This window comes from Calonectris borealis, chromosome 5 (assembly GCF_964195595.1).
Source record: "Calonectris borealis chromosome 5, bCalBor7.hap1.2, whole genome shotgun sequence".
Classification (NCBI taxonomy): Eukaryota; Metazoa; Chordata; class Aves; order Procellariiformes; family Procellariidae; genus Calonectris; species Calonectris borealis.
This window is the reverse complement of record NC_134316.1, coordinates 10,309,637-10,336,652: the sequence shown is the minus strand read 5'-3', so window position 1 is coordinate 10,336,652 and position 27,016 is coordinate 10,309,637. Positions and strand designations below refer to the sequence as shown.

Sequence of the window (27,016 nt, the reverse complement as noted above, 5' to 3'; positions counted from 1 at the left end):
GTCTGCTTTCCCTGTACTAAGTAGAATATGGAGAAAGAAAATACAAGATGAGAAAACTACTATAACGAAGCATGTCTGCACATGTGAATCTATAAAACTCTGGTCTGTAATGAGTGAAAAGTCTCCATTACCACCATATTTAGAAACTGTGCTGTCATTAAGCAGCCACTTCGGCAGATAGTGAAGTATACTCAAACTTTTTTTCAAATTTAAGCTGGGATTTTCAGAATCAGGAAATGCTAACAGCACTATCAGTAACTCGCACTACTCGAGTTATTATTCATATGGTGAGTTTATTGTGAATTAAGAATACAGACAGTGTTTTAATGATACATGTGAAGGCTGTCACATATGCACTTTGGTTTTCATTGTGCACTTGAGAGAAGCATTAATATAAACAAAGAAGCAAATAATTATATACACCTCCTTTCCCAGAAAATCTTTGAAGCAATTCCACCAGTGTGGCAGATCATTCTCTGCATTTAACTATCCAGTAAATATATACATTAAAATTTATTTATCCACATTTAATAATTATTCTTTGTCAGCATGTTTTATTTTGGTATCTTAAACATGTGAATTAGTTATATGGTTTTTGGTGTTGAATTTATTCTGTTGGTTTTTTTTTTAAATTTCTTTTAAGGCTAAATATAACCCACCACAATAATAAAAAAATGAGAAGAGAGGAAGAGGTAAAGCGTTAGTCTCTCTACACTAGTATTTTGTTTTTATTTTGCATTTTAAAATGTTTGTGAATATACATATTACCTTAGCTGAAATGAAGAAAAATATTTTAATAAGAAAGCCAAAGTAGGTCAGAAAGGTCCAAAATCTAAACAGGTAAGTACAGTTCTCATAGTACTAGCTTATACTCCATTCCGGAAATAATCCATAATTTAAATATAATTGGTGTGTTTTTGAGAAGACTATTTAACAAGTCTTTTTGCTATCATTGAGCCTTTCAATGGTTTACTTTCATGGTTCAGGTATCTTTTCAGACTTTGCTAAAACTATGAACTCCTCTGTAGTAATTGTTGCCTTTGGGGCAGATTTGAAGAAATCAGTATTTTTATTAGTGCACAGTATATAGCGCATCCATGTACTTGAAAATTTAAATGCGGTAAATTCTGTTCAGCTGTTTTAATGAATATCAGCTTTGGGTTTTGTTTAGTTTTCAGTTACTAGAAAATTAAGAAAACATTCTTTTCTGTACCTGCAGATTATTTTATTTTCATTGAGCGTTGAGAAAAGACAATCTTCATTTGGTTGTATCTCCAAGAATATTAGATTGACTATCTTTTTCCTCCTCCAACAAGATTAGTTCAGTTCTTGCTGAAGATGTCACGATAGTTCGAGAAACTGGAACATTAGATGAGGCCCCATCAATTTCAAGTTTTTCACCCTCTGCTGTTTCTTTAAGTGATAAGCTTTCTTGTGCATCAAAAAATACATCAGGTTTATCTGATGGGCTATCTTCATCTGAGATTCTTCCGTCTTTATGACCCATCTCTTCTTTGTCAACAGTCTTAGCCTTTTTGGAAGGAGATGTGAAACCAAGCTTGGGAAATCTAAACCAACCAGTTTTTTCAGTTTGCTTAGAAGAATCATTATCTGCTGTGTCAGCAGCTTTCACATCTTCTGGAACTGACTTTTTTACTTCTGTTTTTGAATCTGTGCTTATTTCATCACCAGAAGATGAAAAGCCAATACTTGGAAGCCAAAATTTGAATCTTCCAGGAGATCTTTTACTATCAGTCTTTTCTTTTTCATTGGTTATGCCTTTTTCTTCATCTTCTAGTGCTTCAGCTACATCCTCATCTTTAGAGAGAGGACCTGCAGTTATTCCCTCTGGTGACTTATCAGGAAGACTCTCTTCAAGTTTACTGGAAGGCTGTACTTCAACAGCAAATGTTTTTAACTTTGGCAAATTCACTTCTCCACTAGATTCTTCAGTCTCACTGTGTGGTTTGTCAGATAGTTTAAGCTCAGCGCTGCCAGTCCTCTGTGCTGCTACTCCGAAGCTTTCATCAGCACATTTAGGTTCGCTCACTGATACATCTTCTGTTGAAGATGACGGCTGGACTAGCACTTCTGAGTTGCTATGTGATTCAGGCAACTTCACCTTGAGCAAGGAGAATCCCAAAGTAGCAGTTTTGACTTCTGATGAGAGAATCTCTGATTCTTTCAGTATTTCAGTAGTGTAAATCTCACACTTTTCAATAGCAACATGTTCAGGTTCTACTTTCTCACTCACTTCTTGGCCCTCTACATACGACCAATGAATGTCCTGCCCTGCATTTGAAAGGGAGGACTCTATGGTAGCAGTCATCTGTGCTGTTTTAATGTCAGGTTCAGTCAGTGTTAGAATTTTGCTTTTTGCTTTTTGAATACCACCCTCTAGAGCCTCTGGTGTTTCTTCAGGGATAGCAGAGCTTGCTTGCAGTTGCACTACTTCAATGTCAGTACTAGATCCCTTTGGATCTGTTACCACTTTTGACACTGAAACATCAGCTTCAGTTGGGAGAGCTTTGAAAGTGAATCTTGGTATTTTTAGTTTGGGAATTTTTATATTTAATTCTGGGCCACCTTGTGACTTGTCCACTGTTTCCACTGTTATTCTGGAAGACGCTTCCATATGATTTAGAGCTGGACTTTTCAGGTCAATAGATCCTTCTGATTTTTGAAACTGCATTTCTGCTGTGCCCATTTCAGTTTTAGATACTGAATCAGCTTCTGACTTTGGCAAATAGATATCATCTTCAAAGCACTTCACTTCTGAATGCAACACTCCAAACTTTGGAATCTTAAACTTGTATGTTTTAATTTTACTTGTTTCTGCTCTATCTTCTACTTGCACTTCCACCCCTGCAGACATGTCCTTTTCAACACTTTTCACTTGAAATTTCATTTCAGGATCTACTCTAGCAATTTTAACATCCATCCTCACTCCTGGAACTTCTACCTTTAGATCTTCCAGCTTAGCTATAACATAAGCACCATCTTCGGATCCCTTTGTTGTAGACCATTCACACGGAGGCCTTTTTAATTGGCTTCCTTCACTGTCTTTTCCTATAATTTTCATCTCACCCTTTACCTTTTCTTTTTTAATTACTGCCTCTTGATTTTGAATATCCAGTTCTTCCTTTGGAAGACTAACATCTATTTTCTCCTGTGTTGCACCCAGAGTAATTTCAGCTGATGATGGTTTACATCCTACTCCTGAAGTCTCTAACTTAGTGGAACTTTCTACCTTTGAGACTTCTATATCCTGTGATTTGACTTTATGCTCTTGAAGAGTCAGAGTACTCATAGGAAACCTATTTGTTAAACTGTTGTCTTTGTCAGTTTCTGAAGCACTTGGGTACGATTTAGACAATTCTGCTGAAGGCACTATGAATTCTGAACTATGCATTTGTTGTCCTTCAGCACCGCGCTTAACTATGTCTGCGTAAGTTTCAGTTTTTGGAATATTCACTCTACTTTCTGTTCTTTCTGTGGATAATGAAATATCTCCTTCCATCTTTGACAAGCCAACATCAGAACTCTTCACAGAATCTCCTAATTTTGGAAGCCCTTCTTTTCCAACAGTAATTTCAGTGACTGCGTGTGGTAATGAGAAGATATTTTCAGGAATACTTGTTTCAGTTTGTACTTCAGCAGAGGGAATGTCTGCCTGAGCTTTTCCCATACTTCTTGTAATATCAGCATCGCCTTTTTTTTCCTTTAAGGATGTCCTGCCAAATGCAGGTATTCTGAATTTTGGCATTTTAAACCATCCCTGATGTTCTTCAGTCTGAACTTCTTCAGCGTTTATTTCATGTTCTTCTTTTAATTTGATTTCTTTCTCCTCAAGGCTCTCAATAGCTCCCTCTGTCATCGGTTTAGACACTGCCTGGGGACTTATGTCTACCTTTGGAGCTTCAATGCCAGGTGTCAGAACTTGGGGTGTTTTTATCTTACAAACACCTACAGGATCTGACATATCAGATGTAAGTTTTGATGCTGGAACTCCCACAGCGATGTCAGCAATTTCGTTTGTAATTTTTAGCTGAGGTAGCTCAGCTTCTATTTTTGGAGAGCTGATCTCTGTGTCTGGGCCTTTCCCTTTTGTTAGGGAGATTCCAAACTTTGGCTTCTGGAATTTGGGCATTTTAATCTTCCCTTCAGGACCTTCCAACTTCATCTTTCTTTCATCCACAACTGATGATCTTTCTGTTACTATTTCAGGGCTCCGCAGTTCAATTGAAGCCTCTCCTTTGGGGAACTTAAAACCTGTTTTTTGAATGGTATCTTCATCAGTAGAACTTGATTTTAGGACAACCTGTTGAAAACTCCCTTCTGAGGGAGGCAGAGCAGCATCAATCTTTGCTGAGCTGACTCCCATTTCAGTTTGGGAGGCTCCAGTTTCTCTTTTGGAAAACTCCAGAGTGGGGATCTTAACATCAGGCAGTTTTATGCTTATTTGTGCCCCTTCTTCCATCCTTTCGGAATGACTTCTTTCTATATCAGGTATCTGTATTGAATCATCACCCTCCTTTTCTGTTTTAGGAATAGTAGCATCAGCTTCAACTTTTGGTGAATGAGTCTGAGATTTGGGAACCTTGATCTTGGAGAGTGAAATTTTAGGCATGACAAATTGAGGCTTTTTAGTTGGACTTTTTTGTTCAACTTTTCCTGCAGATGTTTCCAGATCAAGGGCTGGCCCAGAACCTTGATCATCAGTTGCAGTTCCTCTCACTTCTGTGTCTATTCTGCTTGACATTACAGCAAGTTTATGATCTTCCAAATTTGCTCCAGAATCCGGTTTAACACTTGCTTCCTTCTTTGGTGACCAACTGAAGGATGGAAGTTTGAATTTTGGCATTTTGAAATGCCCTTCTTTCTCTTCTCCATCTCCATCTTGCTTTATTTCTCCTTTGATTTTTAGTGCTGCATCTGAATCCTGAATATCACTGTCCAGTTTTGGAATAGAAATGTCAGCTGATGGGAGGTGAATATCAGCATCTGATGCCTTATTGTCAGCTTCGCTCGTTTTGACTTTAGGGCTGTAAGTTTCTGTTCCTGTACCACATTCCACCTCCAAATTTGGAGCTTCAAGAGCAATGTCAGCTATTTCTACCGTTGGTTTTAGTTGGGGAACCTTGACTTCTGACTTGGATCGGCTGACCTCCTTTTCTGACCCTTTCCCTTTGGAATGTGTAATTCCAAACTTTGGCATTTGGAATTTAGACATTCTTGTTTTCCCTTCAGGACCTTCAATTTTTGTTTCTACATCACCCACAGCAATTTCATTTGATGTTCTTTCAACATTTGTGTCAGGACTCTTCACCTCAAGGAAGCCTTTAGTTATCGTCTTAATATCTGAGGTGGAGAGGCTGGCATTAGCAGCAGCTGATTTCAATGTCAGGTCATCTTCTTCACATGTAGGAAGTATGACCTCACCTGTAGGCATGCTAATATCCATCTCTATTTTGGGAGCTTTGACTTCTGATTTGGAAAATTCCAAAGTCGGGACTGTAACTTTTGGCATTTTTATGCCCATTCTTGCCCCTTCTGCACTACTCCCTTTCTCAGATTTCTGTACTGAAACACCTTCTTTTTCTTGTTTGGGACCACAAACGTCAGTTTCCAGTGTGGGCAGAGAGACCTGGACTTTTTGACCCTTAATTTTAGGGAATGAGATCTTTGGCATGATAAATTGGGACTTCTTGTTTCTGCCCTTTTCACCATCTTTTTCTGTTGATGTATCAAATTCCACATGAAGGTGTTGATTCTCAGGGATAGGAAATGTTAATTCAGATTCTGTGTCTCCAGATAAAGTAGAGAAGTTGGGTTCTTCCAGACGTCCCTCAACTTCAGAAGGAGCAATAGCTTCTTTCTTTGGTGACCAACTAAAAGAAGGCAGTTTGAATTTTGATGTTTTAAATTTGTTTTCTTTCTCCTCAGTGTCCTTCTCTTCTGAAACTACTTCCTGTTCTGCCTTGCACCCTAAATCTGGGCTAGGGATTTCCATTTCTAATTTTGGCATGGTAACTTCCATTAATTGGAGACTGACATCCACTGTCGGTGCATCCAGAACAACTTCAGGGGAAGGCTTGTGCATCTTTAAACCTAATTCGGCATCAGAGATCTGAGTTGGTTTTCCAATATCAGTATCAGTCGTATCAGATATTATCCTTCCCTTGGAAATTTCAGATTCCACATTGGAAACAATGTCACTTTCTGATGGTTTTCCTTTAGACCAAGAAATTCCAAATTTTGGTTTTCGGAATTTAGGAATTTTAACTGTAAACTCTGTGTCACCCACAGATATTTCAGCAGCTTGTGTTTTTCCTCCTGGTTTCAGACTTCCTTGTTCCAAAGAACCATCTTCATTCAAAATTTCAAAATCTGTTACTGAAAGATGCTCGTCAGCAAGAGCTGATATTTTTGATTCGGATTCTGCTAGATTCATTTGATATTTAGTAAGAGTAATATCCCCTTTTGGTAATGGGGAATCCTGATCAATTTTAGAAGAACCAATATCAACTTTGGAGAAACCCAAGCTAGGAATTCTGAATTTAGTATTTTTAGAGCCAATATCTCGCTTATCATCAGAAAGAAGTTTAGCTCCAACGCTGCCTGAAAGAACAGCAGGGGTTTCCTCTGTTACAGAATAACAGAGAGCTTCTGACACAGGAACTTCAACTCCTGATTTACTATGTGCCTGAGGTTTAGAACCTTTAGAGAGGGAAACCTTAGGCATTCTAAATACAGAACTTTTAGTTTTACCCATCTCATCCTCTTTTCCAGAGGAGGAATCCACGACAACTTCAAAAGCGGGCGCGTGGATCTCGGCCGCCGGCAGGGTCACGTCGACTTCGGCAGTTCCCGAGGGCACCGTCACTTGGGGCTCCTTGAAGCTGACGTCCACATCAGCGGCCACGGTGCCCTTGGCCTCTCTGCTGCTGGACCAGCCAAAGGAAGGCATGCCGAACTTGGGCATCTTGAACTTGCCGTCCTTGCTCTTGGCGGCCTCCTTCTCTGGGGCTTTTGCTTCCCCTTCGAGGGTGAGGGCCGCCTCGGGCGCCTGCAGGTCGACGCTGGCCTTCGGAAGGCTGACGTCGACGGACGGGAGGCTGATGTCCACCTTGGGAGCTTTGATGTCGGCTTTGGGCATTTTGAGGGAGGGCTTCTCCACCTTCCAGCCGGCCCCTTCCGTTTTGGCGCCGGGGACGTCGGCTTTGAGGCCCAGCGCGGGGCCCTCCCCCGCGGCCGTCACGGTGGCGGAGGGGAGGTCGACCTCTGCGGTGGGCAGGCTGACCTCGCCTCCCAGCCCTTCCGCCTTGGGAAGCGACACTCCGAATTTGGGCTTGTCGAACTTGGGCATCTTAAACTTCCCCTTCAGGCCCGCGGATTCCAGCTCGGCTCCATCGAGCGAGCCTTCGCCAGAGGGCACTTTGAGGTCTATCTCGGGCGCCTGGAGCTCGAGGGAGCCTTCGACGGAGGGCAGCTTGATGTCGGGGGCCGCGATGCTGATGTCGCCGGCGCCGGCCTTGAGGTCTGCCTCTGGGAGGCTGGCGTCGACTTTGTGCAGGCTGACGTCTGCGTCCAGTTTGGGGGCCTTGACGGTCGGCTTGGAGAAGACCACGCTGGGCACCTTGACTTTCGGCATGTGTATTTTCATGCCGCCGCCCTCAACTTTGCCGGCAGCCACCTCCAGGCCGCCTTCGGCGTCGGGGCCCTGCAGGGCGAGTTCGCCCTCCTGGACTTCGGCCTGGGCTTTGGGCAGCGAGACCTCCGCCTTTGGCAGGCTGACCTGCACGTGGGGAGCTTTGACTTTGGGCAGCTTGACGCTGGGCATCTTGACGTCGGGCATCTTGAATCGACCTTTCTCGCCGTCTCCCCCGGCGGCCGTCTCGACGGTCACCTCCACGCCGGGCGCGTGGATCTCGGCCGCCGGCAGGGTCACGTCGACTTCGGCGGTTCCCGAGGGCACCGTCACTTGGGGCTCCTTGAGGCTGACGTCCACATCAGCGGCCACGGTGCCCTTGGCCTCTCTGCTGCTGGACCAGCCAAAGGAAGGCATGCCGAACTTGGGCATCTTGAACTTGCCGTCCTTGCTCTTGGCGGCCTCCTTCTCTGGGGCTTTTGCTTCCCCTTCGAGGGTGAGGGCCGCCTCGGGCGCCTGCAGGTCGACGCTGGCCTTCGGAAGGCTGACGTCGACGGACGGGAGGCTGATGTCCACCTTGGGAGCTTTGATGTCGGCTTTGGGCATTTTGAGGGAGGGCTTCTCCACCTTCCAGCCGGCCCCTTCCGTTTTGGCGCCGGGGACGTCGGCTTTGAGGCCCAGCGCGGGGCCCTCCCCCGCGGCCGTCACGGTGGCGGAGGGGAGGTCGACCTCTGCGGTGGGCAGGCTGACCTCGCCTTCCAGCCCTTCCGCCTTGGGAAGCGACACTCCGAATTTGGGCTTGTCGAACTTGGGCATCTTAAACTTCCCCTTCAGGCCCGCGGATTCCAGCTCGGCTCCATCGAGCGAGCCTTCGCCAGAGGGCACTTTGAGGTCTATCTCGGGCGCCTGGAGCTCGAGGGAGCCTTCGACGGAGGGCAGCTTGATGTCGGGGGCCGCGATGCTGATGTCGCCGGCGCCGGCCTTGAGGTCTGCCTCTGGGAGGCTGGCGTCGACTTTGTGCAGGCTGACGTCTGCGTCCAGTTTGGGGGCCTTGACGGTCGGCTTGGAGAAGACCACGCTGGGCACCTTGACTTTCGGCATGTGTATTTTCATGCCGCCGCCCTCAACTTTGCCGGCAGCCACCTCCAGGCCGCCTTCGGCGTCGGGGCCCTGCAGGGCGAGTTCGCCCTCCTGGACTTCGGCCTGGGCTTTGGGCAGCGAGACCTCCGCCTTTGGCAGGCTGACCTGCACGTGGGGAGCTTTGACTTTGGGCAGCTTGACGCTGGGCATCTTGACGTCGGGCATCTTGAATCGACCTTTCTCGCCGTCTCCCCCGGCGGCCGTCTCGACGGTCACCTCCACGCCGGGCGCGTGGATCTCGGCCGCCGGCAGGGTCACGTCGACTTCGGCGGTTCCCGAGGGCACCGTCACTTGGGGCTCCTTGAGGCTGACGTCCACATCAGCGGCCACGGTGCCCTTGGCCTCTCTGCTGCTGGACCAGCCAAAGGAAGGCATGCCGAACTTGGGCATCTTGAACTTGCCGTCCTTGCTCTTGGCGGCCTCCTTCTCTGGGGCTTTTGCTTCCCCTTCGAGGGTGAGGGCCGCCTCGGGCGCCTGCAGGTCGACGCTGGCCTTCGGAAGGCTGACGTCGACGGACGGGAGGCTGATGTCCACCTTGGGAGCTTTGATGTCGGCTTTGGGCATTTTGAGGGAGGGCTTCTCCACCTTCCAGCCGGCCCCTTCCGTTTTGGCGCCGGGGACGTCGGCTTTGAGGCCCAGCGCGGGGCCCTCCCCCGCGGCCGTCACGGTGGCGGAGGGGAGGTCGACCTCTGCGGTGGGCAGGCTGACCTCGCCTTCCAGCCCTTCCGCCTTGGGAAGCGACACTCCGAATTTGGGCTTGTCGAACTTGGGCATCTTAAACTTCCCCTTCAGGCCCGCGGATTCCAGCTCGGCTCCATCGAGCGAGCCTTCGCCAGAGGGCACTTTGAGGTCTATCTCGGGCGCCTGGAGCTCGGAGCCTTCGACGGAGGGCAGCTTGATGTCGGGGGCCGCGATGCTGATGTCGCCGGCGCCGGCCTTGAGGTCTGCCTCTGGGAGGCTGGCGTCGACTTTGTGCAGGCTGACGTCTGCGTCCAGTTTGGGGGCCTTGACGGTCGGCTTGGAGAAGACCACGCTGGGCACCTTGACTTTCGGCATGTGTATTTTCATGCCGCCGCCCTCAACTTTGCCGGCAGCCACCTCCAGGCCGCCTTCGGCGTCGGGGCCCTGCAGGGCGAGTTCGCCCTCCTGGACTTCGGCCTGGGCTTTGGGCAGCGAGACCTCCGCCTTTGGCAGGCTGACCTGCACGTGGGGAGCTTTGACTTTGGGCAGCTTGACGCTGGGCATCTTGACGTCGGGCATCTTGAATCGACCTTTCTCGCCGTCTCCCCCGGCGGCCGTCTCGACGGTCACCTCCACGCCGGGCGCGTGGATCTCGGCCGCCGGCAGGGTCACGTCGACTTCGGCGGTTCCCGAGGGCACCGTCACTTGGGGCTCCTTGAGGCTGACGTCCACATCAGCGGCCACGGTGCCCTTGGCCTCTCTGCTGCTGGACCAGCCAAAGGAAGGCATGCCGAACTTGGGCATCTTGAACTTGCCGTCCTTGCTCTTGGCGGCCTCCTTCTCTGGGGCTTTTGCTTCCCCTTCGAGGGTGAGGGCCGCCTCGGGCGCCTGCAGGTCGACGCTGGCCTTCGGAAGGCTGACGTCGACGGACGGGAGGCTGATGTCTACCTTGGGAGCTTTGATGTCGGCTTTGGGCATTTTGAGGGAGGGCTTCTCCACCTTCCAGCCGGCCCCTTCCGTTTTGGCGCCGGGGACGTCGGCTTTGAGGCCCAGCGCGGGGCCCTCCCCCGCGGCCGTCACGGTGGCGGAGGGGAGGTCGACCTCTGCGGTGGGCAGGCTGACCTCGCCTTCCAGCCCTTCCGCCTTGGGAAGCGACACTCCGAATTTGGGCTTGTCGAACTTGGGCATCTTAAACTTCCCCTTCAGGCCCGCGGATTCCAGCTCGGCTCCATCGAGCGAGCCTTCGCCAGAGGGCACTTTGAGGTCTATCTCGGGCGCCTGGAGCTCGAGGGAGCCTTCGACGGAGGGCAGCTTGATGTCGGGGGCCGCGATGCTGATGTCGCCGGCGCCGGCCTTGAGGTCTGCCTCTGGGAGGCTGGCGTCGACTTTGTGCAGGCTGACGTCTGCGTCCAGTTTGGGGGCCTTGACGGTCGGCTTGGAGAAGACCACGCTGGGCACCTTGACTTTCGGCATGTGTATTTTCATGCCGCCGCCCTCAACTTTGCCGGCAGCCACCTCCAGGCCGCCTTCGGCGTCGGGGCCCTGCAGGGCGAGTTCGCCCTCCTGGACTTCGGCCTGGGCTTTGGGCAGCGAGACCTCCGCCTTTGGCAGGCTGACCTGCACGTGGGGAGCTTTGACTTTGGGCAGCTTGACGCTGGGCATCTTGACGTCGGGCATCTTGAATCGACCTTTCTCGCCGTCTCCCCCGGCGGCCGTCTCGACGGTCACCTCCACGCCGGGCGCGTGGATCTCGGCCGCCGGCAGGGTCACGTCGACTTCGGCGGTTCCCGAGGGCACCGTCACTTGGGGCTCCTTGAGGCTGACGTCCACATCAGCGGCCACGGTGCCCTTGGCCTCTCTGCTGCTGGACCAGCCAAAGGAAGGCATGCCGAACTTGGGCATCTTGAACTTGCCGTCCTTGCTCTTGGCGGCCTCCTTCTCTGGGGCTTTTGCTTCCCCTTCGAGGGTGAGGGCCGCCTCGGGCGCCTGCAGGTCGACGCTGGCCTTCGGAAGGCTGACGTCGACGGACGGGAGGCTGATGTCCACCTTGGGAGCTTTGATGTCGGCTTTGGGCATTTTGAGGGAGGGCTTCTCCACCTTCCAGCCGGCCCCTTCCGTTTTGGCGCCGGGGACGTCGGCTTTGAGGCCCAGCGCGGGGCCCTCCCCCGCGGCCGTCACGGTGGCGGAGGGGAGGTCGACCTCTGCGGTGGGCAGGCTGACCTCGCCTTCCAGCCCTTCCGCCTTGGGAAGCGACACTCCGAATTTGGGCTTGTCGAACTTGGGCATCTTAAACTTCCCCTTCAGGCCCGCGGATTCCAGCTCGGCTCCATCGAGCGAGCCTTCGCCAGAGGGCACTTTGAGGTCTATCTCGGGCGCCTGGAGCTCGAGGGAGCCTTCGACGGAGGGCAGCTTGATGTCGGGGGCCGCGATGCTGATGTCGCCGGCGCCGGCCTTGAGGTCTGCCTCTGGGAGGCTGGCGTCGACTTTGTGCAGGCTGACGTCTGCGTCCAGTCTGGGGGCCTTGACGGTCGGCTTGGAGAAGACCACGCTGGGCACCTTGACTTTCGGCATGTGTATTTTCATGCCGCCGCCCTCAACTTTGCCGGCAGCCACCTCCAGGCCGCCTTCGGCGTCGGGGCCCTGCAGGGCGAGTTCGCCCTCCTGGACTTCGGCCTGGGCTTTGGGCAGCGAGACCTCCGCCTTTGGCAGGCTGACCTGCACGTGGGGAGCTTTGACTTTGGGCAGCTTGACGCTGGGCATCTTGACGTCGGGCATCTTGAATCGACCTTTCTCGCCGTCTCCCCCGGCGGCCGTCTCGACGGTCACCTCCACGCCGGGCGCGTGGATCTCGGCCGCCGGCAGGGTCACGTCGACTTCGGCGGTTCCCGAGGGCACCGTCACTTGGGGCTCCTTGAGGCTGACGTCCACATCAGCGGCCACGGTGCCCTTGGCCTCTCTGCTGCTGGACCAGCCAAAGGAAGGCATGCCGAACTTGGGCATCTTGAACTTGCCGTCCTTGCTCTTGGCGGCCTCCTTCTCTGGGGCTTTTGCTTCCCCTTCGAGGGTGAGGGCCGCCTCGGGCGCCTGCAGGTCGACGCTGGCCTTCGGAAGGCTGACGTCGACGGACGGGAGGCTGATGTCCACCTTGGGAGCTTTGATGTCGGCTTTGGGCATTTTGAGGGAGGGCTTCTCCACCTTCCAGCCGGCCCCTTCCGTTTTGGCGCCGGGGACGTCGGCTTTGAGGCCCAGCGCGGGGCCCTCCCCCGCGGCCGTCACGGTGGCGGAGGGGAGGTCGACCTCTGCGGTGGGCAGGCTGACCTCGCCTTCCAGCCCTTCCGCCTTGGGAAGCGACACTCCGAATTTGGGCTTGTCGAACTTGGGCATCTTAAACTTCCCCTTCAGGCCCGCGGATTCCAGCTCGGCTCCATCGAGCGAGCCTTCGCCAGAGGGCACTTTGAGGTCTATCTCGGGCGCCTGGAGCTCGAGGGAGCCTTCGACGGAGGGCAGCTTGATGTCGGGGGCCGCGATGCTGATGTCGCCGGCGCCGGCCTTGAGGTCTGCCTCTGGGAGGCTGGCGTCGACTTTGTGCAGGCTGACGTCTGCGTCCAGTTTGGGGGCCTTGACGGTCGGCTTGGAGAAGACCACGCTGGGCACCTTGACTTTCGGCATGTGTATTTTCATGCCGCCGCCCTCAACTTTGCCGGCAGCCACCTCCAGGCCGCCTTCGGCGTCGGGGCCCTGCAGGGCGAGTTCGCCCTCCTGGACTTCGGCCTGGGCTTTGGGCAGCGAGACCTCCGCCTTTGGCAGGCTGACCTGCACGTGGGGAGCTTTGACTTTGGGCAGCTTGACGCTGGGCATCTTGACGTCGGGCATCTTGAATCGACCTTTCTCGCCGTCTCCCCCGGCGGCCGTCTCGACGGTCACCTCCACGCCGGGCGCGTGGATCTCGGCCGCCGGCAGGGTCACGTCGACTTCGGCGGTTCCCGAGGGCACCGTCACTTGGGGCTCCTTGAGGCTGACGTCCACATCAGCGGCCACGGTGCCCTTGGCCTCTCTGCTGCTGGACCAGCCAAAGGAAGGCATGCCGAACTTGGGCATCTTGAACTTGCCGTCCTTGCTCTTGGCGGCCTCCTTCTCTGGGGCTTTTGCTTCCCCTTCGAGGGTGAGGGCCGCCTCGGGCGCCTGCAGGTCGACGCTGGCCTTCGGAAGGCTGACGTCGACGGACGGGAGGCTGATGTCCACCTTGGGAGCTTTGATGTCGGCTTTGGGCATTTTGAGGGAGGGCTTCTCCACCTTCCAGCCGGCCCCTTCCGTTTTGGCGCCGGGGACGTCGGCTTTGAGGCCCAGCGCGGGGCCCTCCCCCGCGGCCGTCACGGTGGCGGAGGGGAGGTCGACCTCTGCGGTGGGCAGGCTGACCTCGCCTTCCAGCCCTTCCGCCTTGGGAAGCGACACTCCGAATTTGGGCTTGTCGAACTTGGGCATCTTAAACTTCCCCTTCAGGCCCGCGGATTCCAGCTCGGCTCCATCGAGCGAGCCTTCGCCAGAGGGCACTTTGAGGTCTATCTCGGGCGCCTGGAGCTCGAGGGAGCCTTCGACGGAGGGCAGCTTGATGTCGGGGGCCGCGATGCTGATGTCGCCGGCGCCGGCCTTGAGGTCTGCCTCTGGGAGGCTGGCGTCGACTTTGTGCAGGCTGACGTCTGCGTCCAGTCTGGGGGCCTTGACGGTCGGCTTGGAGAAGACCACGCTGGGCACCTTGACTTTCGGCATGTGTATTTTCATGCCGCCGCCCTCAACTTTGCCGGCAGCCACCTCCAGGCCGCCTTCGGCGTCGGGGCCCTGCAGGGCGAGTTCGCCCTCCTGGACTTCGGCCTGGGCTTTGGGCAGCGAGACCTCCGCCTTTGGCAGGCTGACCTGCACGTGGGGAGCTTTGACTTTGGGCAGCTTGACGCTGGGCATCTTGACGTCGGGCATCTTGAATCGACCTTTCTCGCCGTCTCCCCCGGCGGCCGTCTCGACGGTCACCTCCACGCCGGGCGCGTGGATCTCGGCCGCCGGCAGGGTCACGTCGACTTCGGCGGTTCCCGAGGGCACCGTCACTTGGGGCTCCTTGAGGCTGACGTCCACATCAGCGGCCACGGTGCCCTTGGCCTCTCTGCTGCTGGACCAGCCAAAGGAAGGCATGCCGAACTTGGGCATCTTGAACTTGCCGTCCTTGCTCTTGGCGGCCTCCTTCTCTGGGGCTTTTGCTTCCCCTTCGAGGGTGAGGGCCGCCTCGGGCGCCTGCAGGTCGACGCTGGCCTTCGGAAGGCTGACGTCGACGGACGGGAGGCTGATGTCCACCTTGGGAGCTTTGATGTCGGCTTTGGGCATTTTGAGGGAGGGCTTCTCCACCTTCCAGCCGGCCCCTTCCGTTTTGGCGCCGGGGACGTCGGCTTTGAGGCCCAGCGCGGGGCCCTCCCCCGCGGCCGTCACGGTGGCGGAGGGGAGGTCGACCTCTGCGGTGGGCAGGCTGACCTCGCCTTCCAGCCCTTCCGCCTTGGGAAGCGACACTCCGAATTTGGGCTTGTCGAACTTGGGCATCTTAAACTTCCCCTTCAGGCCCGCGGATTCCAGCTCGGCTCCATCGAGCGAGCCTTCGCCAGAGGGCACTTTGAGGTCTATCTCGGGCGCCTGGAGCTCGAGGGAGCCTTCGACGGAGGGCAGCTTGATGTCGGGGGCCGCGATGCTGATGTCGCCGGCGCCGGCCTTGAGGTCTGCCTCTGGGAGGCTGGCGTCGACTTTGTGCAGGCTGACGTCTGCGTCCAGTCTGGGGGCCTTGACGGTCGGCTTGGAGAAGACCACGCTGGGCACCTTGACTTTCGGCATGTGTATTTTCATGCCGCCGCCCTCAACTTTGCCGGCAGCCACCTCCAGGCCGCCTTCGGCGTCGGGGCCCTGCAGGGCGAGTTCGCCCTCCTGGACTTCGGCCTGGGCTTTGGGCAGCGAGACCTCCGCCTTTGGCAGGCTGACCTGCACGTGGGGAGCTTTGACTTTGGGCAGCTTGACGCTGGGCATCTTGACGTCGGGCATCTTGAATCGACCTTTCTCGCCGTCTCCCCCGGCGGCCGTCTCGACGGTCACCTCCACGCCGGGCGCGTGGATCTCGGCCGCCGGCAGGGTCACGTCGACTTCGGCGGTTCCCGAGGGCACCGTCACTTGGGGCTCCTTGAGGCTGACGTCCACATCAGCGGCCACGGTGCCCTTGGCCTCTCTGCTGCTGGACCAGCCAAAGGAAGGCATGCCGAACTTGGGCATCTTGAACTTGCCGTCCTTGCTCTTGGCGGCCTCCTTCTCTGGGGCTTTTGCTTCCCCTTCGAGGGTGAGGGCCGCCTCGGGCGCCTGCAGGTCGACGCTGGCCTTCGGAAGGCTGACGTCGACGGACGGGAGGCTGATGTCCACCTTGGGAGCTTTGATGTCGGCTTTGGGCATTTTGAGGGAGGGCTTCTCCACCTTCCAGCCGGCCCCTTCCGTTTTGGCGCCGGGGACGTCGGCTTTGAGGCCCAGCGCGGGGCCCTCCCCCGCGGCCGTCACGGTGGCGGAGGGGAGGTCGACCTCTGCGGTGGGCAGGCTGACCTCGCCTTCCAGCCCTTCCGCCTTGGGAAGCGACACTCCGAATTTGGGCTTGTCGAACTTGGGCATCTTAAACTTCCCCTTCAGGCCCGCAGATTCCAGCTCGGCTCCATCGAGCGAGCCTTCGCCAGAGGGCACTTTGAGGTCTATCTCGGGCGCCTGGAGCTCGAGGGAGCCTTCGACGGAGGGCAGCTTGATGTCGGGGGCCGCGATGCTGATGTCGCCGGCGCCGGCCTTGAGGTCTGCCTCTGGGAGGCTGGCGTCGACTTTGTGCAGGCTGACGTCTGCGTCCAGTTTGGGGGCCTTGACGGTCGGCTTGGAGAAGACCACGCTGGGCACCTTGACTTTCGGCATGTGTATTTTCATGCCGCCGCCCTCAACTTTGCCGGCAGCCACCTCCAGGCCGCCTTCGGCGTCGGGGCCCTGCAGGGCGAGTTCGCCCTCCTGGACTTCGGCCTGGGCTTTGGGCAGCGAGACCTCCGCCTTTGGCAGGCTGACCTGCACGTGGGGAGCTTTGACTTTGGGCAGCTTGACGCTGGGCATCTTGACGTCGGGCATCTTGAATCGACCTTTCTCGCCGTCTCCCCCGGCGGCCGTCTCGACGGTCACCTCCACGCCGGGCGCGTGGATCTCGGCCGCCGGCAGGGTCACGTCGACTTCGGCGGTTCCCGAGGGCACCGTCACTTGGGGCTCCTTGAGGCTGACGTCCACATCAGCGGCCACGGTGCCCTTGGCCTCTCTGCTGCTGGACCAGCCAAAGGAAGGCATGCCGAACTTGGGCATCTTGAACTTGCCGTCCTTGCTCTTGGCGGCCTCCTTCTCTGGGGCTTTTGCTTCCCCTTCGAGGGTGAGGGCCGCCTCGGGCGCCTGCAGGTCGACGCTGGCCTTCGGAAGGCTGACGTCGACGGACGGGAGGCTGATGTCCACCTTGGGAGCTTTGATGTCGGCTTTGGGCATTTTGAGGGAGGGCTTCTCCACCTTCCAGCCGGCCCCTTCCGTTTTGGCGCCGGGGACGTCGGCTTTGAGGCCCAGCGCGGGGCCCTCCCCCGCGGCCGTCACGGTGGCGGAGGGGAGGTCGACCTCTGCGGTGGGCAGGCTGACCTCGCCTTCCAGCCCTTCCGCCTTGGGAAGCGACACTCCGAATTTGGGCTTGTCGAACTTGGGCATCTTAAACTTCCCCTTCAGGCCCGCGGATTCCAGCTCGGCTCCATCGAGCGAGCCTTCGCCAGAGGGCACTTTGAGGTCTATCTCGGGCGCCTGGAGCTCGAGGGAGCCTTCGACGGAGGGCAGCTTGATGTCGGGGGCCGCGATGCTGATGTCGCCGGCGCCGGCCTTGAGGTCTGCCTCTGGGAGGCTGGCGTCGACTTTGTGCAGGCTGACGTCTGCGTCCAGTTTGGGGGCCTTGACGGTCGGCTTGGAGAAGACCACGCTGGGCACCTTGACTTTCGGCATGTGTATTTTCATGCCGCCGCCCTCAACTTTGCCGGCAGCCACCTCCAGGCCGCCTTCGGCGTCGGGGCCCTGCAGGGCGAGTTCGCCCTCCTGGACTTCGGCCTGGGCTTTGGGCAGCGAGACCTCCGCCTTTGGCAGGCTGACCTGCACGTGGGGAGCTTTGACTTTGGGCAGCTTGACGCTGGGCATCTTGACGTCGGGCATCTTGAATCGACCTTTCTCGCCGTCTCCCCCGGCGGCCGTCTTGACGGTCACCTCCACGCCGGGCGCGTGGATCTCGGCCGCCGGCAGGGTCACGTCGACTTCGGCGGTTCCCGAGGGCACCGTCACTTGGGGCTCCTTGAGGCTGACGTCCACATCAGCGGCCACGGTGCCCTTGGCCTCTCTGCTGCTGGACCAGCCAAAGGAAGGCATGCCGAACTTGGGCATCTTGAACTTGCCGTCCTTGCTCTTGGCGGCCTCCTTCTCTGGGGCTTTTGCTTCCCCTTCGAGGGTGAGGGCCGCCTCGGGCGCCTGCAGGTCGACGCTGGCCTTCGGAAGGCTGACGTCGACGGACGGGAGGCTGATGTCCACCTTGGGAGCTTTGATGTCGGCTTTGGGCATTTTGAGGGAGGGCTTCTCCACCTTCCAGCCGGCCCCTTCCGTTTTGGCGCCGGGGACGTCGGCTTTGAGGCCCAGCGCGGGGCCCTCCCCCGCGGCCGTCACGGTGGCGGAGGGGAGGTCGACCTCTGCGGTGGGCAGGCTGACCTCGCCTTCCAGCCCTTCCGCCTTGGGAAGCGACACTCCGAATTTGGGCTTGTCGAACTTGGGCATCTTAAACTTCCCCTTCAGGCCCGCGGATTCCAGCTCGGCTCCATCGAGCGAGCCTTCGCCAGAGGGCACTTTGAGGTCTATCTCGGGCGCCTGGAGCTCGAGGGAGCCTTCGACGGAGGGCAGCTTGATGTCGGGGGCCGCGATGCTGATGTCGCCGGCGCCGGCCTTGAGGTCTGCCTCTGGGAGGCTGGCGTCGACTTTGTGCAGGCTGACGTCTGCGTCCAGTCTGGGGGCCTTGACGGTCGGCTTGGAGAAGACCACGCTGGGCACCTTGACTTTCGGCATGTGTATTTTCATGCCGCCGCCCTCAACTTTGCCGGCAGCCACCTCCAGGCCGCCTTCGGCGTCGGGGCCCTGCAGGGCGAGTTCGCCCTCCTGGACTTCGGCCTGGGCTTTGGGCAGCGAGACCTCCGCCTTTGGCAGGCTGACCTGCACGTGGGGAGCTTTGACTTTGGGCAGCTTGACGCTGGGCATCTTGACGTCGGGCATCTTGAATCGACCTTTCTCGCCGTCTCCCCCGGCGGCCGTCTCGACGGTCACCTCCACGCCGGGCGCGTGGATCTCGGCCGCCGGCAGGGTCACGTCGACTTCGGCGGTTCCCGAGGGCACCGTCACTTGGGGCTCCTTGAGGCTGACGTCCACATCAGCGGCCACGGTGCCCTTGGCCTCTCTGCTGCTGGACCAGCCAAAGGAAGGCATGCCGAACTTGGGCATCTTGAACTTGCCGTCCTTGCTCTTGGCGGCCTCCTTCTCTGGGGCTTTTGCTTCCCCTTCGAGGGTGAGGGCCGCCTCGGGCGCCTGCAGGTCGACGCTGGCCTTCGGAAGGCTGACGTCGACGGACGGGAGGCTGATGTCCACCTTGGGAGCTTTGATGTCGGCTTTGGGCATTTTGAGGGAGGGCTTCTCCACCTTCCAGCCGGCCCCTTCCGTTTTGGCGCCGGGGACGTCGGCTTTGAGGCCCAGCGCGGGGCCCTCCCCCGCGGCCGTCACGGTGGCGGAGGGGAGGTCGACCTCTGCGGTGGGCAGGCTGACCTCGCCTTCCAGCCCTTCCGCCTTGGGAAGCGACACTCCGAATTTGGGCTTGTCGAACTTGGGCATCTTAAACTTCCCCTTCAGGCCCGCGGATTCCAGCTCGGCTCCATCGAGCGAGCCTTCGCCAGAGGGCACTTTGAGGTCTATCTCGGGCGCCTGGAGCTCGAGGGAGCCTTCGACGGAGGGCAGCTTGATGTCGGGGGCCGCGATGCTGATGTCGCCGGCGCCGGCCTTGAGGTCTGCCTCTGGGAGGCTGGCGTCGACTTTGTGCAGGCTGACGTCTGCGTCCAGTTTGGGGGCCTTGACGGTCGGCTTGGAGAAGACCACGCTGGGCACCTTGACTTTCGGCATGTGTATTTTCATGCCGCCGCCCTCAACTTTGCCGGCAGCCACCTCCAGGCCGCCTTCGGCGTCGGGGCCCTGCAGGGCGAGTTCGCCCTCCTGGACTTCGGCCTGGGCTTTGGGCAGCGAGACCTCCGCCTTTGGCAGGCTGACCTGCACGTGGGGAGCTTTGACTTTGGGCAGCTTGACGCTGGGCATCTTGACGTCGGGCATCTTGAATCGACCTTTCTCGCCGTCTCCCCCGGCGGCCGTCTCGACGGTCACCTCCACGCCGGGCGCGTGGATCTCGGCCGCCGGCAGGGTCACGTCGACTTCGGCGGTTCCCGAGGGCACCGTCACTTGGGGCTCCTTGAGGCTGACGTCCACATCAGCGGCCACGGTGCCCTTGGCCTCTCTGCTGCTGGACCAGCCAAAGGAAGGCATGCCGAACTTGGGCATCTTGAACTTGCCGTCCTTGCTCTTGGCGGCCTCCTTCTCTGGGGCTTTTGCTTCCCCTTCGAGGGTGAGGGCCGCCTCGGGCGCCTGCAGGTCGACGCTGGCCTTCGGAAGGCTGACGTCGACGGACGGGAGGCTGATGTCCACCTTGGGAGCTTTGATGTCGGCTTTGGGCATTTTGAGGGAGGGCTTCTCCACCTTCCAGCCGGCCCCTTCCGTTTTGGCGCCGGGGACGTCGGCTTTGAGGCCCAGCGCGGGGCCCTCCCCCGCGGCCGTCACGGTGGCGGAGGGGAGGTCGACCTCTGCGGTGGGCAGGCTGACCTCGCCTTCCAGCCCTTCCGCCTTGGGAAGCGACACTCCGAATTTGGGCTTGTCGAACTTGGGCATCTTAAACTTCCCCTTCAGGCCCGCGGATTCCAGCTCGGCTCCATCGAGCGAGCCTTCGCCAGAGGGCACTTTGAGGTCTATCTCGGGCGCCTGGAGCTCGAGGGAGCCTTCGACGGAGGGCAGCTTGATGTCGGGGGCCGCGATGCTGATGTCGCCGGCGCCGGCCTTGAGGTCTGCCTCTGGGAGGCTGGCGTCGACTTTGTGCAGGCTGACGTCTGCGTCCAGTTTGGGGGCCTTGACGGTCGGCTTGGAGAAGACCACGCTGGGCACCTTGACTTTCGGCATGTGTATTTTCATGCCGCCGCCCTCAACTTTGCCGGCAGCCACCTCCAGGCCGCCTTCGGCGTCGGGGCCCTGCAGGGCGAGTTCGCCCTCCTGGACTTCGGCCTGGGCTTTGGGCAGCGAGACCTCCGCCTTTGGCAGGCTGACCTGCACGTGGGGAGCTTTGACTTTGGGCAGCTTGACGCTGGGCATCTTGACGTCGGGCATCTTGAATCGACCTTTCTCGCCGTCTCCCCCGGCGGCCGTCTCGACGGTCACCTCCACGCCGGGCGCGTGGATCTCGGCCGCCGGCAGGGTCACGTCGACTTCGGCGGTTCCCGAGGGCACCGTCACTTGGGGCTCCTTGAGGCTGACGTCCACATCAGCGGCCACGGTGCCCTTGGCCTCTCTGCTGCTGGACCAGCCAAAGGAAGGCATGCCGAACTTGGGCATCTTGAACTTGCCGTCCTTGCTCTTGGCGGCCTCCTTCTCTGGGGCTTTTGCTTCCCCTTCGAGGGTGAGGGCCGCCTCGGGCGCCTGCAGGTCGACGCCGGCCTTCGGAAGGCTGACGTCGACGGACGGGAGGCTGAGGTCCACCTTGGGAGCTTTGATGTCGGCTTTGGGCATTTTGAGGGAGGGCTTCTCCACCTTCCAGCCGGCCCCTTCCGTTTTGGCGCCGGGGACGTCGGCTTTGAGGCCCAGCGCGGGGCCCTCCCCCGCGGCCGTCACGGTGGCGGAGGGGAGGTCGACCTCTGCGGTGGGCAGGCTGACCTCGCCTTCCAGCCCTTCCGCCTTGGGAAGCGACACTCCGAATTTGGGCTTGTCGAACTTGGGCATCTTAAACTTCCCCTTCAGGCCCGCGGATTCCAGCTCGGCTCCATCGAGCGAGCCTTCGCCAGAGGGCACTTTGAGGTCTATCTCGGGCGCCTGGAGCTCGAGGGAGCCTTCGACGGAGGGCAGCTTGATGTCGGGGGCCGCGATGCTGATGTCGCCGGCGCCGGCCTTGAGGTCTGCCTCTGGGAGGCTGGCGTCGACTTTGTGCAGGCTGACGTCTGCGTCCAGTTTGGGGGCCTTGACGGTCGGCTTGGAGAAGACCACGCTGGGCACCTTGACTTTCGGCATGTGTATTTTCATGCCGCCGCCCTCAACTTTGCCGGCAGCCACCTCCAGGCCGCCTTCGGCGTCGGGGCCCTGCAGGGCGAGTTCGCCCTCCTGGACTTCGGCCTGGGCTTTGGGCAGCGAGACCTCCGCCTTTGGCAGGCTGACCTGCACGTGGGGAGCTTTGACTTTGGGCAGCTTGACGCTGGGCATCTTGACGTCGGGCATCTTGAATCGACCTTTCTCGCCGTCTCCCCCGGCGGCCGTCTCGACGGTCACCTCCACGCCGGGCGCGTGGATCTCGGCCGCCGGCAGGGTCACGTCGACTTCGGCGGTTCCCGAGGGCACCGTCACTTGGGGCTCCTTGAGGCTGACGTCCACATCAGCGGCCACGGTGCCCTTGGCCTCTCTGCTGCTGGACCAGCCAAAGGAAGGCATGCCGAACTTGGGCATCTTGAACTTGCCGTCCTTGCTCTTGGCGGCCTCCTTCTCTGGGGCTTTTGCTTCCCCTTCGAGGGTGAGGGCCGCCTCGGGCGCCTGCAGGTCGACGCTGGCCTTCGGAAGGCTGGCGTCGACGGACGGGAGGCTGATGTCCACCTTGGGAGCTTTGATGTCGGCTTTGGGCATTTTGAGGGAGGGCTTCTCCACCTTCCAGCCGGCCCCTTCCGTTTTGGCGCCGGGGACGTCGGCTTTGAGGCCCAGCGCGGGGCCCTCCCCCGCAGCCGTCATGGTTTCAGAAATTTCTTTTTTTTTCTTTGTTGATATAGTCATTTCCCCCTTTTTTATTTCAATATCAGGTTTGGTAATCAGTATTTCTCCTTCTGTCTCCTCCAAATGATTCTCTGTTGAGGAAGTTTTTACAGTTAGAGTTTTCAGACTTGGCAGCTGGATTTCTGGCAGTTGTCTCATATCCTTGTCGTTTGTTTTTCCTTTGGAGATCCCATTTTCAATTTCAGCACTTGGAATCTTTATTTCTTCTGCTGATATACTCATTTCTGGTTTTGCACCTGCTTCTAGGGATATCACTTTTCCTTCCTTGTCGCTTATCTGACTTTCTGTTTGCCCTGTCTCATCCTTTGTAGATGCCCATGTAAATGTAGGTAATTTAAATTTTGGCAGTCTGAATTTGCTTTCTTTTCCCTCTATATCCTTTTCTCCTTTCATCATGCCAGTGTCCATGTTCAAGGTTTTATCACTTGTGGGCATGCCATCTTCTTCTGTCTGTGCCTTTTTTACAGTATCTGCTGATTCAACTGTGCTTTCTTCCCTTGGTATTTTCATGTCAGCTTTAGGTGTTTTCGCCATTTTGAATGATGGCATTTGTATTTTCCAAGTAGATACTTCTGGTTCTGCATCAGGCATATGAGGTTTCACACCCAAACTCCTGCCATCCTCTGAACTTATCTCAGCCGTTGTTTCTGGTCCTGAATGTGGAACATCACTTCCTGGTTTGGTGTTTTCAGTCGCTGGCTCTTTTCTTTTGGGCATTGAAATCCCAAATTTTGTTTTCTGAATTGTTAGTAGTTGTGTGTCATCTTCTGCTTGTTTTTCTCCTTTTTCCAGTGTGTCAGGTGTTGTGTGTAATTCTGCTTTAGCAGTGCCTATTTCTAGACCTTTTACCTGTATAGATCCTTGTGCTGTGTGACCCATCATGTCCATGTTAATTCCACTTTCTCCTTCTGTTTTATCTGCTGTTCCTTTCTGTTTCTTTTTTCGGGATTTTGATGAGGCTTGTGGTGTTTGTTTAGTTGGGCTTTCTTTCAGATCAGGTGTTTCTAAACTGGGCTTTGATATCTGTGTTGTTATAGCTAGTACTTCAGGTACAGTAAATTTTGATGTTGATTCCTTGTCTTTTTCTTTTTTAATGCTTATTTCAACTTCAGGGCATTTTTTTGCATGAGATGGAATGCCATTTTTCATATCTTTTAAGTCTTTTGTTAAAGTTTCATGTATCTCCCCTGTTTTAATTTCATAAGCAGGAGATGTGGTATATTCAACAGTTAGTATTTCGGGATTTTCCAGGCTGATATCTTCTTTACGTGTTTTTTCTCTTTCAGATAACAGCGTAGTTTTTACTTCTTTTTTTTGTTTGTCTTGTGTTTCTGGTTTGGATCTGTGCATTTTGAATCCAATGCTAGGGAACTTCAGTTTCTTTTGGCTTCCTTTTTTTTCTTTGATATGGACTTCTTGTTGAAATTGAGACTCTGTGTCTGTGCTTGTAGGGGAAATATCCTGTATAGCAGGCTCATATGCATCGGATGTACTATGAGATCTTCTGTGCCCCAATATCTTTTTATTTTTAATTGACTGGAATTTTGGCCATGATAATCTATCCTTTTTAGGTCTCTTGCTTCTTCCTACTCTTTGGCTTACAATTAAGGTTTCCCTGTCTTCTTCTGAAGTGGCTTTTCCTGAAACATGCAGTGTTTCTTCGGGAATGCTCTCACTGAGTTCTTTTTCCTGAAAGAACAAATAGTAGTCAGCAGATTAAAAGTAAACTAAATATAGATGCAACACAAAATAAAATATGTACTATAAAATATGTAGAAAAATGTGCTTTTTATTCACAGTATCTACTTGTTATATAAAAAATTCCTGAAAATGGTGTATATAATTCAGGTAGAAATGACATAAAACAAACGGATTATGTGACTGTAATATGTGGATTTCTGAAGGTTTATGTTCTTTGCAAAACATTGCAGTAAATAGAGGTTTCTATATGTATCTCTCTCTATGTCTGAACAAATATATATATAATATTTATATATAGGTATATGAAGAGAAAAATAATTTTGAATGCGATGGAGACCTATGAGCAGATCATGTCTATGGAGATTAAACACATATTTTTAAAAGAAAATTTCATTGATGAGCTTTTGAGAAAAATATTTACTGATATTTTACATTTTGGAAAATATTGAATATAAAATTACAGAGCTTATCTGAGCCTGTTCTATCAGGGGACACTTAACAACAAAAAAAGTGCTGACTCAGTAGAGAAGAATGTTTTTCTACCATAATGCAAGATTGTGGCTTTATCCAGAATCTATAGTCTTGCTCAGGATATTTATAAAGCTGCAAATATTGTTTGGGATTTTTTTCTTCTCATGAATATTCATGCTAGTAAGTTTAAACACACACCTAAGTCTTAAGAAGACACAAGTGTGTATTTTCCGGTCTATTTCCACACAGCACATTACTACAGTGTTATCCAAACTTTGTAAACTAATCAAAAAACTACCTGGCTTAATCTTTCTTTTTTGTACTGGGCTGCAGAGTGAATGTGTTCTAGCTCTTCTTTCCCAGTAATTTTTCTTTTGAGGCTGAATTGGACTCTGTATGGCTCGGAATATTGGAGAATCTTGAGTGCATCTTCATATTTGATATTATCGAAAAATATTGTAGCACTTAGAAGCTGATCACCTGCAAGTGGAATCAGACATCATTTTAATCGGTTTGTGTTTTCTTGCAGTTTTTCGAATTCTGTTGAATTAATGCTCATTAAAAAAAAATTACATCCCATTTATTTAAAATATAAAATGATGTTCACATAATAGAATCACAGAATAGTTCAGGCTGGAAAGGACCTCGGGAGATCATCTAGTCCAACTGCCCTGCTCAGGGAAGGGTCAGCCACAGCCAGTTGTTCAGGTCTATGTGTGGTCAGGTTTTGAATATTTCCAAGGATGGTGACTCCACAACCTCTCTGGAAAACCTGTTCCAGTGTCTGATCACCCTGGCAGTAACAAAGCTTTTTCTAATATTTTTCAGTATTTAGACTCTGGACTTTGGTTCTTGTTTAAATCATTACTGTAGTTTTGTGGCATAATATTTTGTGACACAATCAAAGGCAGGTTCTTCATAAATGTTATGAGTTGGAGATTTTTTTCATTTTAGTTGTGTATACATTACTTTCTATGTATCTTTTTCACTGTTCCAGTGAAAATTAGATAATTTTTTAATGGTATACCAAAAAAAAAAATCACATTCCATTATCGTTTAAGAAACCGATCTTTGAAATTATTAATATGGAAAGGTTAAGCTCACACATAATATTACGTGGTTTGGGATCTACTATTTCTATTATCTAAAGAGATGACAGATCAGATAGATATATATGCACCCACAGCTACATACCTGATTATTTTAAGATATATTAAAAAAAAAAAACCAAACAAACCCACATCACACCAGAAAATCAGACTGTACCTTCTCTCAGACTAAATATTTTTGAAGCAGGAGATTCCTTAAGTACTTTTTTAATAAATATTCCTTCATTTCCTCCACCCGTCACACTAAAACCACTAGCACCAGCTTCCACTTCTGTTTTCAGGGTCACTTCCATTGTCTCCTAGATACAGAAAAAGGTGTGAATTTACAATTTTTATTCATTTGTATCAAAGTGTTCTACATTATTCTACAATAAAAAATTGAGTCTCCTCAGGTATATTTTCAGTAGCTCAAGAAAGATTATCTAACATAGAGAATGTACTTGTTCAGTGTAGGTTTGATTCTGTTCTAAATTAGAATTAAACACATGTGTTAGGGTTATGCTGGATCAGGGCCACAGGGAAAATAGGTTGTAATTTTAAAACATGAAACATATGGAATCTTTTAGGGCTGAAAGATTGTATTTTCTGCGAAGATGTTAAGCACCTGAATTAGAGTCAATGGGCCAGAAAAGTCAGACTAAGAGCTAATGCTGTATGTACTCAAACCGGAGGAGGCTAACGAATGCTAAAAAGAATTATGGAAGGATGCCCCGAATAGGACAAGTAAGTGTTCATGCCTGTGCCACAAATAGGCTCTTTGTGAAGTTCCTGGTCAAAACAAATCTAAAGTGACTCTTTGCTTATTTGTCCTTCCCTCTGTCCTCCCATCCACGTCTGTGTGTTGTAATGGACTTTACTATTTTGCAAACCACATGCCTAAAACTACTGAGTGCCTTTAGACTGACCTGTGGATGACTCTGTTTTGATTTGTCTGTAGAATATTTTTTGTTTTCTTCTTGAAGCTGAAAAATAATTCGCAATTATTTAGTGTTCAGAAGTCGCACTCTTGTAAAGTACAGCAAAAGTCAGTTAAAATGCCTGGTTTAGACTAAGAACTGAGGTG

The 27,016-nt window shown here is 54.0% G+C and overlaps 1 protein-coding gene across 3 annotated transcripts in view; it reads right to left on the bottom strand.

Annotated features, from left to right (window-relative positions):
* Positions 1 to 615: 615 nt before the first annotated feature.
* AHNAK2 (AHNAK nucleoprotein 2) overlaps positions 616 to 27,016 on the bottom strand; it is a 76,870-nt gene continuing 50,469 nt past the window's right edge. For all 3 annotated transcript variants that reach the window (XM_075150936.1, XM_075150939.1, XM_075150938.1), the window contains exons 4-7: positions 26,859 to 26,915; positions 26,111 to 26,252; positions 25,143 to 25,324; positions 616 to 24,361 (exon numbers count right to left, since the gene is read on the bottom strand). In XM_075150936.1, the coding sequence (XP_075007037.1) occupies positions 1,259 to 24,361; positions 25,143 to 25,324; positions 26,111 to 26,252; positions 26,859 to 26,915 (23,484 nt within the window). In that variant the 3' untranslated portion in view covers positions 616 to 1,258. The remainder of the gene's footprint in view (positions 24,362 to 25,142; positions 25,325 to 26,110; positions 26,253 to 26,858; positions 26,916 to 27,016) is intronic.